The sequence below is a fragment of the Notolabrus celidotus genome, chromosome 16 (assembly GCF_009762535.1).
Source record: "Notolabrus celidotus isolate fNotCel1 chromosome 16, fNotCel1.pri, whole genome shotgun sequence".
In the NCBI taxonomy this organism is placed as follows: Eukaryota; Metazoa; Chordata; class Actinopteri; order Labriformes; family Labridae; genus Notolabrus; species Notolabrus celidotus.
In genome coordinates, this window is record NC_048287.1 from 24,622,984 (window position 1) to 24,637,081 (window position 14,098).

Consider the following 14,098-nt stretch of genomic DNA (forward strand, 5'->3'; position numbering starts at 1 on the left):
CCGCTGGCGATAGACTCCAAAATAGCGCTTCAGGAACAGATGGATGACGTCACGGTTCCAATTTTTATACAGTCTATGTCTATGTTCACTTGTGTGTTCTTCTTCTCTGTATTTAGCAGCTGATTGCATACTGCTGCCTACTGTGCCTTGATGTGTTGACTTGGTAATAATTACACGAAAGCAACTCTTATGGGTTGTTTTTATCAAATTAAATTGTACTATCGGAATAATGGATAATAAAGAATGTTCCCTTTATCGGCTGGCTACTTATGGGACCAATATACATCATGCATCCCTAATACATTAGTTCTTACATTGAGTTTGATACATCTGTAAAGTCCTCCTGCTCTCGATCAGCTACAGAAAAAACATAATTTTTATTTTACATTAAGGAGGATGGAATGGTTGCATCCAGTAAACATTACATTTTAATATAAATTCAAAAACACCAGATATGGAGATAAATGGATTTCACTGGATATCAACTTTTAGTAAAATATGCACAATATCATTATTTGAAAATCACATGCTCTTTACACCAACAGGCAGGTAAATGTGTCTCCTCGTAGGAGAATAAATGGTCCTGCACTTATCTGCTGTGCTGTTAATCTTCCCTCGTTGTTCCATTTTGATTTATATTCCATTGTCCCCTCCGTGTATGTATCATTTCTACTGCTGCTGAATTACACAATCCCCCCACAGGGATGTATTCTAATTTCCTACAATGCTGGGTTTTCATTTCAGATTTTATTCCCCCTCATGATTTAAAATAAGAGCATCCCATTCAATCTCCCTGAGGTGAGTTATATTATACATAACTAAGTGTGTTCTAACATGCTGTAATAGCACTAGGAAGATCATAAATACGGCAAATTCCTGGAAATGATCAAAAGCAGAGGAATAAAAGAAAAGACAAAACTGCTTTGACAAGCTGTCTTCTTCTTGGTCTTAATAATGTCTCTTTATGCTTTACTAACGACACACCTGTCACTCAGTCATAGCTAAGAGTTTCTCTTACGGGATATTTCCCACCTCGACCGAGCATCTGATTCAGCTCGCTGCTCGTGTGTGAGGCAGAGAGAAATGAAGCTGTCATGTCGCTCGAGTTAGCAACATGATTAAGCTGGATGCCAACCTTTTCTAACTTTGATGCATTCATGTCAGCTGTATTTAATTCATGAGTCTGGTGAGGGGGATTGAAAGCGGTAAGAGGAGAGACAAGGATGGAGGGACACGCGGTTTGCTGATTTTTCCAATCTTTTTGACGATTCTGCCCGCGGCCAAAGATACGTTTGTCTTTTTCTCCCTTAAGTTTCATTTCAGTTGGACTCAATTCTCTTAACTTTTTCTGTTTTTCAACCTCTTAACCTCATCTTCCAATCTCATCCGACACTCATTTCTTCTTCTCTCTCCCTGCTTTGTCCTCCCTCTTTTCATTTACATGAATTTACACCCAACCCTCCGTCTTTCTTCTCTCTCATTCCGGTCTCTTCGCATCACCATTGTGTGTCTGTCTGTGTTTGAAATCACTCTCAGCTTTTACAACTCATATTTTATGCATTCAGTTCTCCTTCAGAGCAACTAACAACTCTTTTCCACAACGCTGTGCATCCCTTCCAATATTTCTATCCTTTTTACCCCTTTGCTTCCTTCATTTCTGTCCTTGCCTCATTCTCCCTAGATGAAGGGACGGCAGGGGAAGGATGAATGGTGAATGCTTGGCCTCCTTCCAGCTCACATTTTCAATAACCAAAGGACTTTTTAGTGGTCCTTCTGCACACACGTAGAGGTGCGTTTTGTGTCTATGTGGGGATGTTTCTGCTTCAAGTGTTTGTTGGTCCGAGCGTGTGTTTGCGCCGTCTGCCCACTTCGCCGGCCGGCTAAATAAATACATCAGATGCCGGGCTCAAAAGAACACATTTGTCTTTCTCCCTGGAGAATGTGAATTATTTAAAATGAAAGCTGGGGAGAGAGATGACTAGCAGAAGTGGCTGACGTGGCCAGAGAAGAAAAGGATGGAGGGAGAAGGAGGAAGGGGAGGGGGAGACCAGATGGGTGAGGGTGGCACAGAGCCAGGGAGTGCTAGTTTTAAGGAGAAGGGTTAAAAAAAGAGTGTGATAAAAGAGGAGTCGGGAGCTTGAGAGGGAAAGACAAGAAAAGGTGAGAAGAAGCTGAGGGCTTTAGTAGAAAGAAAGAGTGGAAAATCAAACAGAGGGAAGCAAAATGGGAAGGAAATAAAAGTCAGAAGAGGAAAATATGAGACTACTTCTGTTAGAGACAAAAAGAGTTCAGGAGGACATGAGGAGAAGTGACAACAGACAGAGGGAGAGACGAGTGCAACAGAGGGGGGCCCTTCAGAAACATATGATTGGGCTCTTGTGCCAAATTTGGACACACGCACACACGCACACACGCACACACGCACACACGCGCACACACACACACACACACACACACACACACACACACACACACACACACACACACACACACACACACACACTCTGCCCCTCTTGCTCCTACATACACACATCAGATTAATCTACAAGCTTCTCCAGCAGATTTCAGCCTGTTAACCTGACTCACCCGCCTCACTCTGCCTCACCCTCTCTTACCCTGACACATGGTCCCTACAGGGGGCGGGCTTGGACGGACGGAAACAGCATGTTCGAGAGAATATTGAAAAGACAGAGGGGGGGGTTAAAGACGAAAAAGCGAGCAGAGGGTGGAGGGAATGAAAGAAAAACGGTGGGGTTGGGGGTTGGAGGGAGAAAACGAGAGAAAGAGAAAGTCACAAAGCACTGCTGAGATCTGTGGGATAGAAATTAAGAGCACACTTTTTTGGCAGCAGAGCTAGTGCACAGGGGGTAAATGGGTGAGGGAAGTAAAAAAGCGAAGGGGAGAGGAGGGGGGAGGAGAAGAAAGGCGTGTAGTAAATTACAGAGGGAGGGAGAGCAATAGGAAGGAATTGCAGGGTGGTGGATGCGCCTGGAGCCGGATTGTGGAGCAGCAAACAACAGAGATAATAAGAGAATCTGCTGAAGGCATGCACCACACAGTAATTATATGGAAAGAGCAGCGTGCCTTAATTAGAACAGGATGGAGCTCGTGAGTGTGATCGAAACACACACAAAAGCACACAAATAAGCATGAAACACTGCATTTGCAAGGTGAATTATTACATAATTTGTTTTTTCCCTTGGGTTGTTTCTGCTAGTGGCATTTCATAATGAGACTGCTAAACACGTGTGCGTTTATCACTATGATTACATGTGTAGCAAATTTGTGAACGCATGCAGGATCAAGAAATATAGGAACGATGTGATGCATGTAAGATCTTGCTGGCAGAGAGCAAAAGCAAGGACAGTCCTACACATCACAATATATCACTTCTAGCTGCTCTGCTTCTTGTAATTTTACGCTTTTATTACACACAAGAAAGCTGACTGCACACAAATGCTAATTTTCAATAACACCCTCCTTCACATTTACAACCAGGTCTTTCAGGATTAAGTGTTTTTAATTCAATTTAGACTCCAGGACTCCATTTGGTCCTTCTCTCAGTGGTTTCATTTGTGAAAGACAAAGCGAGAATTATGTATATACCCATGTTCAACATTGTAATCCAAAATTTGTCTTCTGCAGCTCAATTTAACTACTCTGCTCTATTTCAAATTACTCACAGCAAAATATCAGAGCAATCATATCATTTCATGATTAGCTGTTTGCTAGTCTGTCAATTTTCAGTTATTATTGTGCTCTGTGTTTACATGTATGCAGTTTCATCTCCCTGTTTTTTCATCAAATGTTGATACAAACGTGTTTGTGTTCTTTTTGTTTCTTTTTAATGAAAAAAATATGTTTTTGTTGGAAGAGGCATCCCAGCATGCACTGGGGATTGGGAGAAACACCTAGCTTCATTTGTTTTGTTTTTTTGCCTTATTATTATTGTTTTACACTTTGTTGAGGAAATCCTCAGATTTTCTTTCTTTTATTACAAAATCATTAATGAAGCTGTGGTCAAACTGTGCTGAGCTAGGCTATATCTCTTTCTCATTGCTCCTTGTCTTTGTTCTAAGCTAGGTTCACAGTTTATCTCAATTTCCTTTACTGTAGGCTAAGCTAGGCTACAACTTCCCCACTGTTTTTTAATATCTCTAGTAAAGCTAATAGTTACCTTCCATTTTCTATATCTTTCCAAAGCTAAGTAAGCATTTTTTGTTTTCCCCTTGCTTATACTTTTGGTCAAGGTTAGGCTAATAGTGTCCCTGTACTTCCTGTGCTTTTGCTCATCCATTCAAACCATTTCTACCAGGCTGTGCTAAGCTAGGTTGACAGCTTCCCCCTACAGCCTAGCTTTGTCCTAATTGAACAGTTTCACCAATTTTTTTCTTTTTTGTGTGCCAAGCCAGGCTAACTTTTATCCAGTCCTTAAGCTAATCTAATAGTTTTCCCTTACATCCTTCCCTTTTCCAACAGAAATCCAACACTTCAACCCATTTTTCTATTTTTGTGACAATCTAGTTTACCATTCTAAATATATGCTCTAAGCTAGACTAGGAATTTCCTCTTGTTCCTCGTTTCCTATCTAAGCTGGCCTCCCGTGCTTCCTCCTTCTCACTTTGCTAAGCCTGTCCGATGGTTTCTCCCAGTAACTATATTCTTGCTGAGCAGATCTAACAGTTTGCCTAAACTTGGGGTCTTCATCCTTAGCTAGGCAAATAGCTTCCCCTTGTTTCCCTTGTTTGTGCTTAAAAAGGCCAACAATGTCTTCCTGCTATCAGTCTGTGTTGAGCTCGACAAACAGTTTCCTTTGGTAGTTATCTTTGTGCTAAACTGGGCTACAAGCTTTCACATTGTTTCAATATTTTTGTAAGGATAGTTATTTCCCACCTGTTTGCTATCTTTGTCAGATGCTAGGCTGAAAGTTACTCCCTGTTTACCAACTTTGTGCTGAGCTAACAGTCCCCCCTTCCTCCAGTGTTTTCAGCTAATCCAGCCCATAGACTGTATAAAATATGGACATGGGGAGGGGCTGCAGACAGACTAAAGACAGACCTGCGAATCTTGGTCGGCGGTCGGTCAGTCTGCATTGCGCATGTGCATCCTTTTCTTTGGAATGTTACGTTGTTGTGTTGTTTTACCCAAATACAGTGAAGCTATTTTTTGATTGGCTGTTGGGTAGCTATATTCCTGTCTTTCTTTTTGATTAGCTGGTGCGTGGCAAGCTCCTTCTGAAGGAAAAGCGGCGCAACTTGGTGGTCGTTGTGCGTGAGAAATACAAAGTGTGGTGTGTGAGCGTGTAGACAAGTAGAAATGCCCAATATATATGTGTGAGACTTGAGAGCCCTGTGTTTATTTCTGCTGTAAAGATCGTCTTTTTTGAATTGGTGTGTATTTGATTTCCGGTACTTCCGGAGCCAGCCTCAAGCAGATTCTTGATGAACTGCAGTTTTTAGCACTTCCGCATTGGACTCATATTTTTAGACCGGAGGTTGCCACTTGGTCCAGCCCAACAAATTCTCACAATCTTCCAGTCAGTGCTAGGAAAACAGTTCCCTCTTGCTTCCTATATTTGTCCTTAGCCATTTTAACAGGTCAAGCTTTTTCCTATTTTTTGTGTTAAGCTAGGCTAACAGTTACTACTTTACTTCATTCTTTGTGCTGAGCTAGGCTAAGTGTTTCCCCCTGCTTCTGATCACTGTTTGACTTCTTTACATCTCTATTGCTGCAAATAAAGAAACATAAGACACCTTAGTTTAGTCCTTCCTTTCAATTTCTGCTCATCAGAAATGTTTGGAGACAGTGTACAGACTCAGATATCATAATACATAATTTAAATTACAACACAAATTTGCAGAATATCATTAAACCACCATCTCATATTTACAATCTGAGTGTAAGGAAAACATCAAATGCTAACAGTATTCCCGGAGTACATCAATAATCTATTTACTGTATCTTTGTCAGTCAGCATTATAAAAATTTGTCTGTATCAGCATTAAAGCAGCAGACAAGTTTAGAGAAGGAATTTATCTCAATAGATGCTATAATCTGAGTTAATCCCGTGTTGTCTGTGTTGTTACTGTCACAATGCGTGAGGTAATAATCCTCTCCTCTACTGCCCAACACTATCTGCTTACACCATTATCAGGAGCTACTCACTGGCTATTCAATATTATTGACCTGCACTGAGACACTTAGTACATCTGCACCAACGCTGTTGCACAAATAGACCCAGGAGTAAATAAGACGTTGCAGCAGAACTTGCACAAACACACAGAGATATTAGCTGAACATTATGTTTATGATAAGCAGTGATTGCCTGTTTGGAATTTATGAAATTATGTTTCACAGCACAGAGTAATACATTTTGCTGCATGCACACATACAGTAAATAAGTGTGATTGTAACACACCCTGCTGTTATTGCAGAAACCATTTATATCAGGCACACACAGAGGCTCTTTCCACCATACACAGAATTACATTAATAGAAGCATGTGTGTGAGTGTGTAGGTGTGTGCGTTGTAGCCACGACAGCTTGCTGCTGAAAGTGTGTGTCTTGACTGCTATAATATGTGTGTATGAGCAGTCCCAGCGCAATTCCTCAGTTTAGTGGAGCATTACGGCTGATCAATAGCTCTGGTGCAGTGGGAGATGTCGGAGTTGGGGCTGCATATTCATAGCATTACGGCTGAACTGAGAAACGAGGCACTACAGGACAAGTGCATGCGTATAGATGTGTGTGTGTGTGTGTGAATAAGTAGTTGCTCTTAGGAGGAATGACAAGCCCTGTAACCTGGTAGACCATACTCTGATTCCAAAAGTGAAGGCCAGGCAGCAAAGATGCACCAAAAATCAATTTCTTTCCCTCTCTCTGGACTTTACACCCCCTCCTAGAAAAGTTTTCAATGTTGGAATCCCTTAATTTTCTCTCCCTGCCTTCGTTTAGCGGTTCTTCCTCCTCGCTCATCACTTCTCAGTGCCCAGTGTCTGTTGGTTCATCTGTTTGTCAGATTCTATTGTCCTCAGCGCGGCTTTTATTGTTGAAAAAGTATTGTTGGTAATTACAAAAAACAGGTCAAGCAACACATACTTTGTTTACACACGGACCAACTGCCAATTTCAGTGAGCAGTACTTATCTCCAACTGTCAAACACTTAGTGTGGAAACTGCGCAGCTCAGCCAAAGTTCTGCATGATTTACAATCAGCAGAGATTCTTCTGTCAACTTTAATACAAATACTTTTTTTCCCCTTTTTCCTCTTAAATTTTTGTTTGTATCTCTAAAAAGCCCGGAGGACAAGATGGAAAAATATCACAGAGCAACAAAAGTGTTGGCAGGATCCTCCTCTTGGTATCCAGAGATCCAAACTTCTATTTCGTTTGTTCTGTGTTTGCTCTTTTTGTCTATCCTCTCCCAAATGTCTCTCACTTCTCATTTCCCATTTGTCATTTAATTCTTCTAAAACACAAATTAATCATAAAACCCCACAATCTGCACCCAAACTTTTCAGCCCAGGTACTCTCTTTGTCAACCTCATCCTCAATTCCACTCCTACATCAGCTATAAGTGAATGAAGACACATTTTCAATCCATATTTCAGACTGCTCATTACACCTGTCAATGGAAAGGACGGCAAAGAGGTCATTTTTGACACATTGTTTGATTTTCTGTAACAAAGCTGGAAAAGCTGTCATTTTGCACGCCTGTAGCCGTTTACTGGCTCTATCATTTTTCAGTCACAGATCATAAAAAGTCAATAATTTAGTTGACAGCGGTTATGTTTGAGGAGTTTACAAAGAGCTTCAGAATAAAAGGTAAGGTGGACATGTATCAAAGGGTAAATCTGGCAGAGTGAAATACATTTATGCCTCAGATAAACATAAAAGAAAAAAAATCTTACATACATGATCCTTATAGATTTAGGATAAGGGCTTTAGTGCAAGTGGAAACCTCTGGTGTTGAAAATGAAGTCAATGAAGTCAATGCAGAAATGCTGAAATCTGCAGTTCCTCAAGTGTCCACTTGAGGCTGTCTCCAAAAGTGCAGGAAGTCCCATTAACACCCATGTTCAAATGCTAATTTTTAAAGCACACCTCTCTACTCATACACACTGTACAGGGGTTGAATTATTTTATAAACCATTCATTTTGATTATATCAAAGCTACAAGTTCTGTATAATAAGACTTCATTGGTTGATTTGACTGACAGGCTGGCTTGTTGTAGCTTTAAGCAAGGAGGTTAAAGGCCACCTCAACTCTGCCCCTCTGCTTCTTACACCCATGTAAGGCTGAGTCTGCATTTCCATCATGGTGCTATTCAAAACACTGCATTAAAAACCAATTAGTGACATCACTGAGGCTACTTTGATTCAATGGAAGCTAACTGCACTTGGTGTGTTAGCTTGAGTAAGAAGTTAATACATCGCAAAGTACTATTAAAGTGCTGATTTTCTTCTCCTACTCTCTAAATTAAATGCTGACCTCTTTTTTGTGCATTGTTCATATACAGTATGTTATGCTTTGTCTCTATCTACAGCATCAGCTTGAATATTCATCCAACATCCCTTTCTCCCATTATCATGTCTTCTAACTCTCAAATGCTATACATTTGCCCCTTGTAAGCTCCCTGTTTCTTCCCTCTATCTCTTATTTTAATGTCCGTATTGTGAGGAGACATCAAGAGGAACAAAAGTTAGTTTTTGTTTGTTGTATTTTCTTGTGTTTTAGTCATCTAAGCTCCTGCTACACGCACAAGAAGCTAAAATTAATATCATTACTGACTCAACTATAAAAAACAAGAGTCGTAAGAAGCACTATAAATAAGGAAATACATCATTTATGAGGAAAACCAAATAAGAGAATAAATCAATTTCAATAATAGCAATCAATTCCATCCATCAACTACAATAATGTCCGCCCACTACAAGGAGATTAGCTCTCCATTACAATACACACAGTCTGCTGACCAATGACTACAACTCCCACGCTGCATTGCACAACAATGCAAGATGGGCTGCGAAAGCTAACAGCAACGGCCATGTGATCAAAGTGCTGCTGCTGCTGTATGAGCAATGGGTTGTGACAAAGGATTCCAATAGTGTCCCTCTGTGTTTACGTCAGAGTGACACCCCACGCCACCCACCGACTTTACACTCACAAGACTCCATGAAAATGTGTGTGTATGTGTGTGTGTGTGTGTGTGTGTGTGTAGTAAGGATGCATGCAAAAGGAGATGCTGTGGTGTTAAACTCAATAGGGCAGTGCAGACTGTAGAAGAAGTACATTAGTCATTGTATTCACAGTCGCACACACACACACACACACACACACACACACATACAAACACACACGCACGCACACAGAGAGAGACTGTTCAGCCTAACGGTTCACACACCACGCCTCACGTCGATATGTGTGACAACAGACGTTGAACATTCTCATGCAACAAAGGACGATTACCCATACATAGAGGCTCTCAGTATAAATGTCATTGTCAGTGTTCCACAAAAGCAGGTATGGATTGAAACAGAAGCAGAAAAGGGTTTTCTGTACTTCTATTGTCCGTCTGGGAAAAAATCATCTCCATCCTTCCATCCTGTTCTTTGTTTAACCACTTGTTAACACTGCTGTCCTTTGGATTTTTCCCTTTCTTCATGCTCACTTGCATTGATTTCTACTAGTCCGCTTCATTCTGACTGTAACTGTTGGACAATCTGCAGTTACATTCATTCAATAATAACAGCCTCACGTCACTTCTTTTAAATGAAAGGGTACTAAAGCTATACAAGTTAAAAATTAGGGTATAAGGGGCATACAAATACCAAAAATGGACATTCAAATATTAGGTACAAGGGTAACTGACAATAAAGAATTGGGTACAATGGCCAAAGGTTTAAGGACATTTAAGATTAGGAATAAGGTACTAAGGTCATGACAAATAAGGAAAAGTATCGAGAGTCCAAAACAAAATATCCTGTACCTGAAGCTTAAAGAATGAGGTGCAAAAAGAGGGAGGGAAATTAAAGAAGGAGTTACCAGGGATAAAGAGGATACACAACATATGTGAACCAAGGGTATACAATTTAGGGAATGAGGGAGATGGGAATTAAAAACTAGAAAGCCAATGACTGGTTAATTTAGGAAAAGGGTATCAGGGGCAAGAAAAGCTTAGAGCAAGGTTTGACGGGAAGATGTTATGTTTCTAGAGTTGGGTAAAAGAGGAACAGGTGTGAAAGAATGGCTTTCAGGGGCATTCAAATTAAAGGCCACAAGGGTAATGGTCTTTCAAGCATGGGGTACTGTGGGCGCTGAAACTAAGGACCAGGGAATAAGGGAATAAGGAGTAGGAATAGGAAGCTTAGATCACAATAAATGAGGAACAGGGTACCAGGGGCATAGATTTAAAGAACATAGCAAGAGGGAGGAGAAATTTAACAGCAGATTACCAGAGACAAAGAAAAGACAACAAAGGGACTACAGGCACAAAAATTAAAGAACAGGGGTATCAGTGGCATTCAGTTTTAAGAATTTGGTACCAGAGGAACAGACATTAAGGACCAAAATCAGGGGTGTTAAAGTTCAAGAATAGGCAAGAGAAGCAAGGAGCAGGTGATCAGGGTTTAAGACTGGTGTACCAAGAGACCAGTAATTTAAGAATAGGGTACAATGGGCATGTACATTACAGAACAGGGTATTGAAGGCATGGAAATTACACAACTGGTTATTGGGGGCATGACATTTGCAAAATAGGGTGACAGAACAGGGTACAAAAGATGGAAATTCAAAAATGGGATACCAATGGAACTTTAATGATAGGGTTCTAAGGGCATAATGATTAAAGACAAGGGTAGCTGAGGTAGGAATATTTTAAGAATAGGATACTAGGAACAAAAAGTAAGAATTTACAAGGAAAGAAGGAAATGATTGTACTGTGCTGGCAGGTCTTACATTTCAAGGCTGAAAATACAGAAAAGTCACTATAAAGAAGGATATATTTTTTCCACTTTGCTTTCTGGCTCATGCTTCTGAAATTATTCAGCTTTAATTCTTTCTGGCAAAGAACTAAAGATATCAACAGTTTTTGAAGTGGTAAAATCAACTTGCCTCCCTCTCTTCCTCCCTCTGTTCTTCTTCCTTCACATCTTTACAAACATTTCTATTCCCTGGTCTCTTATTTGCTTCTTTCGTTCTCACTTCTTTACACAAACCCTTTCTTGTCCCTTTTGTTTCACCGCTTTGTTTCCTGTCCTGTTTTATCTATCCATGCATCCCACGGTCTGTGTGTTAGTTTCCTACCTTCACAGCTGCTGTGTCCTTCCTCGTAGCCGGCGCTGCAGCTGCACTTCCCAATGGGCACAAGCCACTCCCCTTCAGCGCTGCAATGCATCCTAGGAGGGCTGTCTGTGTCAACCTCAGAGTTGTTGACGCAGGTGCCTCGCACTTCCACAAGTGTGGCAAAGGCCGCTTCAGCCACGGTGTCGGGGAAAACCGCCAGGTTCTGGACGGTAGCTAGGCAGCGTTTGTAGTACACTCGCACGGCCACAAGTGCCACGCAGGCACCAACGTCCTGGAACGCAAGATGGAAGCCCTTACGGTTGAGGTGGCCAATCTCACGTACCTCAGTGTTCAGCTTCATCTTCCTCTCGCCCAGGTCACCCTGTGTGAAGCTTTCATCTGCAGCAATAGTGTCTATCTTGGTGTAGCGGTCCTCTCGGGTCACGCCTCCAAGGTCCCTGTCGGACTCCACGTAGAGGAGGTTGAAGGTCTCCTTGCAGGTGCCTGCTACACCAGGGATACTGTTGCAGTCGCGCAGTGTGAACTGGAGCTCCACGAAGATGCGCTGCCCGCCTCGCCGCGCCACCCAGCCAGTCTGCAGCCAGTTATTCTGCTGCATGGGCTCCATCACGTTGCACACCTGGTACGTTCTGATTGGCTTGTACTTCTCATCTACACCACTTATCTCCTCCCACTGAAGTGATGGCGGCAGGTAGGGAAAGAGAAGGAGAAAGGAGATTAAAGTTAGAGGAGACAAATAGAAAACAAGAATGTAGGCAGTTCAGTCAAAATAAAGGAGGGATGGAGAGGGAAGTGTGTAGTTGAAACACCAGAACAAGAAACAGCAGGGCTTGACACAATAAATCAAGGGAGTGAAACGGAAAAAGATGATGTGAGGTGGGCGTGAGGCAACAGAGATAATGAAAAAGACCGTATAAGGACAGACAGAGAGAGATTACAGTCTGAGGGTTAACAGTATAATGACATAAACTGATGAGTGGGAGTCTGAAAAGCATTGGCACTCAGGTTCTTTAATAAAGTCACAGAGAAAATGACAAACAGCACGCATTCACGGTCATTACATCAGCCCTGAGTGCTGTTTGTGAAAGTACAGGTCAGACCCTTTTCCCTCGGTTTCCTTTGAACTCAGTCGTCTTTGGTATTAAAACTAATGGTATTGGAGGGGAGTATTTGTCAAATATTTCTGCCTACACTCTGCTGAGTCATCACAAAAAAAAGTACATCTAAATAAAAGAAACAGGAGGATTCAAATTATTAGGGTTTTAAATATTGTGTGGTTAAGTGTGGGTTCTTTTGTTGACATGTAGCCTCCACTTGGCATTGGTATTTTGAAATAGTGATGGTTCATGATGGTAGTGATTTATAATCTCTGTGTAATGAGCTGTAAAAACAGAATTTTGTTAAAATATTTCTGGAAATAGTGCTGGAATATTGTAGTTCAGTCTCTACTGAATAGAAATACTTAATATTATTGATCCATCCACAAGGTGGAGTTATTGTAAATGAATAAAAACAGGCTTAGTTAAAAGATAGAAGATTCAAAGCAACTATTGTTTGGTTTATTGGCTAGTTAAGGGACCATACTCTAATAAAAAAAATATTTATACACAAATGTTTTCCTTTTTTTATGGCAAGACATTGCTTTATAGCCTGTGGCATTGGTCATAAAAGTTGTGCTCACGGAAAGGACATCAATCACGCCTTAACTACAAAAAAAAAAGCAAAGGATTGGCAATAAATGACCTGTTATGATATATGTACATTAGATTGATAATAATAGGTAGATTAAGCCAAATTCCTAATTTCATTTGGCAAGGTATTTAAGGACAGTTTTACACTTTATGACTTACGTGACTCCATGATAAGGGGCTTTCCTTTTTATAATAATAATACATTTTATTTAAAGGCACCTTTCTCGGCACTCAAGGATAGGAAACATCAGGATTAGATCCGCAACTACTTCCATCACTGATTATTTGTTGACAGTCCCTAAGGCTGGCCTGTTGTGGAAAAGACACTCCCTAACTTTACAGAGAACTAAGAGTAAATTAAGCGCCATGTTTGGATCTCACATTCAAAAACCAGACTGTGGAAATAGATTTTCTGTGATGGTACTGTGATAAACTGCACTGCTGCCAAGGTGACTACATCAGAGTGGATGCAATGTGTTCTGGGTATTTGTCTGGTGAGTAACAAATAACTTAAATCTCAGCTTGCATGTGGAACAAAAGCCACTTGAAGTTAACCTCAATCCAGCACATTCTACACTCAACACAAGTGGTTCATATATATATATATATATATATATATATATATATATATATATATGCAAGCTTTTCCCAACATGCTGTTTCTATAACTGACATCTTGAGTGTTCTGCATGAGTAAAGGGCCAACCTCCAGGTGGGAAGTAGGTGACAAAGTGCCTTAGTCGTGGCAGATTCTATGAAAAAGAGCTCCTGCATTTGTCTTGTGGTCATAACTCGGCACTAAGATTTCATAAGAAAATCGATCGATGCCGAGGGGGAACATTTATCAGCAGCAGCATATCAGTGAGGCTGGTTTAAACGCTGCAGAATCCTGGTGTGGATTAGAAACATTGATAATGATGAGATCTGCATTAAGAGAGAAGAAAGGTGGGATGAAGAAAGAAGAAAAGAAAAAAGTATATCCAAAAAAAATACATCAGAAGGACTAAGAGAGAAAAAGAAAAAAAGAAAAAAAAAGGGGGTTAAGATAAAGAATGAGAGAAGGACATATGAACAAAAAAGGAAACAAAGAGAAAAAGGAAGGAC

The 14,098-nt window shown here is 40.8% G+C and overlaps 1 protein-coding gene across 1 annotated transcript in view; it reads right to left on the reverse strand.

Moving 5' to 3' along the window:
- Positions 1-14,098, reverse strand: part of LOC117828239 (ephrin type-A receptor 7-like) — a 203,196-nt gene that overhangs the window by 136,776 nt on the left and 52,322 nt on the right. The window contains exon 3 of the mRNA XM_034705270.1: positions 11,304-11,976. Within this exon, the coding sequence (XP_034561161.1) occupies positions 11,304-11,976 (673 nt within the window). The remainder of the gene's footprint in view (positions 1-11,303; positions 11,977-14,098) is intronic.